This window comes from Salmo salar, chromosome 07 (genome assembly GCF_965601325.2).
Source record: "Salmo salar chromosome 07, fSalSal1, whole genome shotgun sequence".
NCBI lineage: Eukaryota > Metazoa > Chordata > Actinopteri > Salmoniformes > Salmonidae > Salmo > Salmo salar.
The window spans coordinates 7,304,321-7,310,665 of NC_138297.1; the positions used below are offsets into that span (position 1 = coordinate 7,304,321).

Consider the following 6,345-nt stretch of genomic DNA (forward strand, 5'->3'; position numbering starts at 1 on the left):
TCTGAATATTTTTCTTGGTGCCCCGACTTCCTAGTTAATTACAGTTACATGATTAAGTAGTTTAATTACGTAATAATAATTACAGAGAATTTTTTATTAAGATTAATCTTCAGTTTAATGATGCCAAAGACACGACAGTGGCAATCAATTCACATATGGTGTCCAGGGCACAGCTGGGGGCTGAAGGGGGTCTAAAACAGGTGGCAACTGTGAGAGACTTGTTTCTGGAAAGGTGGATTTTTAAAAGTACAAGCTCGAATTGTTTGGGCAAATACCTGGATAGTATGACAGAACTCTGCAGGCTATCTCTGCAGTAGATTGCAACTCCTGATCCCTAGTGGACTGTCACGATATGACGGCTTGTTGAATGTACTAACTAAGTCGCACTGCATAATAGCGTCTGCTAAATCTGGGGTTTTCAAACTTTTTCATGTCAAGGACCCCCTTGACATACATATTTTTGTGAGCTGCCAATTAAGTTCCTGAGCACCGCATGTAATTTATGAACCGTGTCATGACGTGACTATCATTAATCTGATAACTGTTATTTATTTAATCAATTAATTATGTTTAGTTGTTACTCAAATAAATTAATCATGTAACAATTAACTCATTAGGAATTTGGGACACCATGGGAATAGTTGTTTAAGGAGTTACTATCTCCTGACTCTAAAGATATACGGATATCTGTTACATCAGTAACAGTCATTTATTGTTTATTTCCTCACCAGTCTCATTCTGAACGTCATAGACCTCTTGATATTTGCAAGAACCCTAGTACTTTTGAATATTCAGTACTACACAAATTGATTTACTCATTTATTATCTAACTAATAATAACAGAATACACATACACACTTACATGAGATAAAAGTGGCTAGTGGACTGACACGATTTGACGGCTTGATACACAATGGAAAGGAGGGTGGGGAAAGATGAAGAGAGGGAGAAACAAAGAGAGTCAACTTATCGTACATCCATTTGGAAGCTACGCTCACAGAAATACGAATACTTAGCACCCTAAACACGTTCATTCGGATTACAAATGCAATATATATTTACCTGTAGATGTCTTTCTCTGTCGAACTCGATCGGTCCTTTGGTGAAGTTATCGAGGGATGTAAGTTTCTGGTTTGTCCACCAGAGGTCACAATGTCCTTTCTAGTAAAGCTTTTTCTGGTCTTGGAGTGTTCGTTAGAATAGATACTTTCATTTTTTTTTGTACTGACCCCCCATGGGAATTGAACCCACAACCCTGGCATTGCAAACACCATGCTCTACCAACTGAGCCACAGGGAAGGTCACCTGCGTTCTCTGTTTGTCTGTTGCCAGTTAGTTTTGTTTCACGAAACCTACCAGCGGTTTTCCCCATACCCCTGTCTGGTCTAGTTCCTGATTTCTAGTTTTTCCCAGTTTGTCCTTCCTGCCTGCCCTGACCCTGAGCCTGCCTGCCGTTCTGTACCTTGCCACACGACACTGGATTATTATAATTATTATTACTATTATTATTATTAGACTTCAGGTGCAATTTAAACTTTGGCCACTATCAGTGTATGTGCAAAGTTTTAGGCTGATCCAATGAACCATTGCATTTCTGTTGAAAATGTTGTTTCAAGACTGCCCAAATGCACCTAATTGGTTTATTAATAACTTTTCCAGTTCATAACTGTGCACTCTCCTCAAACAATAGCATGGTATTCTTTCACTGTAATATCTACTGTGAATTGGAGAGTGCAGTTAGATTAACAAGAATTAAAGTTTTCTGCCAATATCAGATTTGTCTATGTCCTGTTCAATTTTCTTGTTACTTACAACCTCATGCTAATCGCATTAGCCTACATTAGCTCAACCATCCCGCGGGGGACCCACCGATCCTGTAGAGGTTTTTAATGTGTGGGGGTACAGGTTAGTCGAGGTAATTTGTACATATAGGAAGGTGTAAAGTGATAATAAACAGCGAGTAGCAGCAGTGTAAAAACGAAGGGTGGGGGTGTCAATGCAAATAGTCAGGGTGGCCATTTGATTAATTGTCCAGCAGTCTTATGGCTTGGGGGTAAAAGCTGTTAATTAAGGAACATTTTGCACCTAGACTTGGCGCTCTGGTACCGCTTGCCGTACAGTGTTTGTTTAAATTTACTTTACAAAATTGGAAAAATAAGCATATATTTTGCATCTCATGGTCTACGATAGTTGACCTAAGCTCATGGGGCATTTATTAGTTATATTCTTTAAAAAATCAACAGGTTTATATCATTCATTTATAGGTCAAAAAATTGATGTAGCAACTGCAGTTTGAACCTAAACCCAAAATACAAGGTTTAGGAGCATCAGCATAAAACAAATTAAGATTGAGATATAGCCTACATTGGATCTATACGAATCCTAGTTACTTTTGAAGCTCATCTCCATTTTAAAAAACTTTATGTGACACCTCAGTTTTGCATAATACTGCTATTATCTGGGTGATTTTTTTTCTTCTTCTAGGTGCACTGGTGCTCCCAAATAAAAATGTCAGGTAGCACAGCAACGTATGTAGGAGCATATGTCCCCAAAACGGTAGCACACTGTAGATCCCTGATAAGTAGATGAAGAAAAAAAATTCAGTCTGTGGTGGTTGGCCTTAACATAAAATAAATAAGGTTTCTGAGATATTCTATGAAATAACGTCATGAATCATTTCAAAGGTATTGTACTGATAAAATGCATAAGGACCCTTTTCTATATGATTGACAGATAATGTATTTCAAAGTGAGTTTACAGATTTTTTGTTGTTGTTGAAAATAGTACAAATGTGGCTTATTATAATAAATATTCAAATACTTACCCATTATTGTGAAATAGAAATTCGGTTGATTCTAAAATGTCTTATTGGTTGATTTTATAATTTCTTAATACATATATGACTAGAGCTACACCAAGTTATATGTATCCAGTATATATAGTGCAATATTCAGAAGTTCAGGAGTAGTTTGTCTTAGAATCCGTGGTGCACCCATAGAGGACTTAATCTTGACTGTGGGCACTTTTAAAAGGTAATGTGGTATGACGTGATATGAGGTACTGTAGTGGTGACCAATCTGTTCCTTGTCTCATGTCTATAATGCATTCCTTTTAACTGCCAAGACCTGTTCTCTACTTCCGTGTAAAGGTCATTAGGCTAGAGCAAAACAGGCAGCATATTGTGACATTAGGGATGCCAATCAATAAATACAATATAAAAGTAACACATGAAAAACACTACTTTTGACACAGTTAGTTTGCACTTATTGTATAAAATCAGATGTCCTAGAATCCAGGCATGAATATTATATTACAATACAAATTCATCCACTAAACATTACAAACGTAATGTTGGCAGCATCTAAATTAAAGTGTCTCTCCAGTCTTCTGTTCAGTTCCTTCATCACCTGATGTAAAAACTCAACAATCTCTGAAGGACCAAATCAAACCAGTCAAATCAAACCAAACTTTATTGGTCACATACAAATCAAATCAAATTGTATTTGTCATATCCGCCGAATACAACAGGTGTAGACCTTACAGTGAAATGCTTACTTACAATCCCTTAACCAACAATGTAGTTTAAAAATATATATATATATAAAAATAAAAAAAAGTTACAAATAAGTAAAGAGCAGCAGTAAAATAGCAATAGCGAGGCTATATACAGGGGGTACCAGTACAGAGTCAATGTGCGGGGCCAAAGGTTAGTCGAGGTAATTGAGGTAATATGTACATGTAGGTAGAGTTATTAAAGTGACTATTCATAGATAATAAACAGAGAGTAGCAAGAGAGTGAAAGAGGGGGCGTGTCAATGCATATAGTCTGGGTAGCCATTTGATTAGAGGTTCAAGAGTCTTATGGCTTGGGGGTAGAAGTTGTTTAGAAGCCTCTTGGACCTAGACTTGGCGCTCGGGTACCACTTGCCGTGAGGTAACAGAGAGAACGGTCTATGACTAGGGTGGCTATGTCTTCCCCTGACATCGCCTGGTATAGAGGTCCTGGATGGCCCAGTGACGTATTGGGCCGTACGCACTGCCCTTTGTAGGGCATTGCGGTCAGAGGCCGAGCAGTTGCCATACCAGGCAGTGATGCAACCCATCAGGATGCTCTCGATGGTGCAGCTGTAGAACCTTTTGAGGATCTGAGGACACATGCCAAATCTTTTCAGTCTCCTGATGGGGAATAGGTTTTGTTGTGCCCTATTCACGAATGTCTTGGTGTGTTTGGACCATGTTAGTTTGTTGGGGATGTGCACACCAAGGAACTTGAAACTGCACATCACTTCCTGTTGAACACCGAATGAGGGACAGGTCGGTTTTGATGTTTTGAAAAGGTTGTTGTTTTGAAAGTGTATTGGAAAGTTCTTAGTAGCTAGCTAACTTCTTTGTTTGGATCCCGCGATGCAGTTGTCATCAGTTGCTGGAACTGCTAGTCTCTGCCCAATGATCCTGCAGACCAAGGATGGGTCTGATGAGCTATTTGGCGTAGCAGCTCGCCTAGCTGCTAACTAGCTGCCTATCAAGCTAGCTGGGTTTTCTTGAGGGCTTGAACACAGCCCGCAACACGGTTAGCCAAATGTGGCTGGGATGGTGGATTGTCCCGGGTTTGTCGCTGTCTAGATCCCTGCTGTTTTTTTTTTTTTTTTTTAAATCTTCCCTGTGACCTGTCCGATCTTGAACTCTGAGGAGTAACAAAGTAATCTACATTGCTAGCTACCAGGACAAAGACCAAAGCCGGTGGGAATACCGTTGAGGACAGTGGTGTCTCTCTATCACACATTAAGGATATTTAAAATTAACAAAAAGAGTTCTAAAAGCAGTTGTTACAACAACAAGAAAATAGCTTCAAGTGTTTTGCCCAAATATTGGTGGATTCAACTAATAAAAGAATGGACGACCTGACCAGAGAGGTCCAGGACCTGAAGAACAGTTTGCAGTTCTCCCAAGGTCAGCTCAAATAGTTGAAACAGGAGAACGGCAAGATGACAGCAATCTGTAAGTCATTGAGAGAGGACATCCAAGGCAGAACAATATGTTTGTGGACGTAGTTGCAGAATCTGCACATGAGAAGTGGTTGTGGTGGCAGGTTTCCTTTGTATGTGGACAAAGTGAGGTAAATAATCTCTGAGAAATTGAGTGCCCACAAGACTAGAAAACCGACCACTGGCCCAGGTGACCGGCCCAGGTCGATAGTGGTCAAGTTCCTGAGGTTCATGGACAAGGTAGCTATTCTGGAAAGAGCAAAGAACTTGAGAGGAACATATATCTTCCTCAACGAGGAATATCCTGAAGCTGTGCGCCAGAAGAGGAAAGAACTTATCCCAGCCATGAAATCTGCTGACATTGCTTACATCTGCTAGGACAGGCTCATTGTCCAACCTCCCTCCCAGAAGCCTGGATGGGATGAGAGAGCCAAGCCTATAGGTTCGTAGGTTCAACCCCACAGCACACACACACACCAATTGATGAATGGACTGCTGAATGTATATTTTCTTCTCTTGTTTTGTTTGCTCTCTTCAGTATTATGTCTATCTCTGATTGGGTACCCAGGAAAGGACTAAAAATAGCTCATATTAATATATAAGGTTCATGAAATCAATAACTTGCTAACATCCGATAACATTCATAGCCATTTCTGAGACTCACTTAGATAATTAATTTGGTAATACAGCAGTAGCAATACAAGGATATAACATCTACAGAAGAGACAGAAATGCTTATGGGGGAGGTGTTGCTGTATATATTCAGAGCCATATCCCTGTAATGCTTGGAGAAGATCTTATTTAAGTGTTATTGTAGTGTTGTGGTTGCAGGTTCACTTGGCACATCTAAAGCCTTTTCTTTTGGGGTGTTGCTATAGGCCACCAAGTGTGAACTGTCAGTATCTAAATAATATGTGTGAAATGCTTGATAGTGTATGTGATGTAAACCGAGAGGTCAACTTTCTTGGGGACCTGCATATTGACTGGTTTTCATCAAGCTTAGACAAAGCTTCTCACTGTAACCAGTGTCTCTAATCTGGTTCAGGTTATTAATCAACCTACCAGGGTGTTTTCAAACACTCCAGGCAGAAGATCATCCATATGTATCAATCACATTTTTTATAAAACTGTAGAAGTTTGTTCTGAAGCTGTATCTGTACCCATTGGATACAGTGACCACAATATGGTGGCTATATACAGGAAAGCCAAAGTTCCAACAGCTGGGCCAAAAATAGTGTATAAGAGAACATACAAAATATTTAGCTGTGACTTATGTGGATGATGTCAAAAATATTTGTTGGTCTGAGCATCCAGACGCTGCACTTGATGAATTTATGAAATTGCTTCTTCCAATTATTGA

General features: G+C 39.5%; 1 protein-coding gene across 1 annotated transcript in view; it reads right to left on the minus strand.

Moving 5' to 3' along the window:
- The window catches only part of LOC106608496 (uncharacterized), a 36,458-nt gene extending 33,455 nt beyond the window's left edge, over positions 1-3,003 (minus strand). Inside the window, exon 1 of the mRNA XM_014206436.3 lies at positions 2,825-3,003. Coding sequence (XP_014061911.3) covers positions 2,825-2,828 — 4 coding nt within the window. The 5' untranslated portion in view covers positions 2,829-3,003. The remainder of the gene's footprint in view (positions 1-2,824) is intronic.
- Between the last annotated feature and the right edge of the window lie 3,342 nt (positions 3,004-6,345).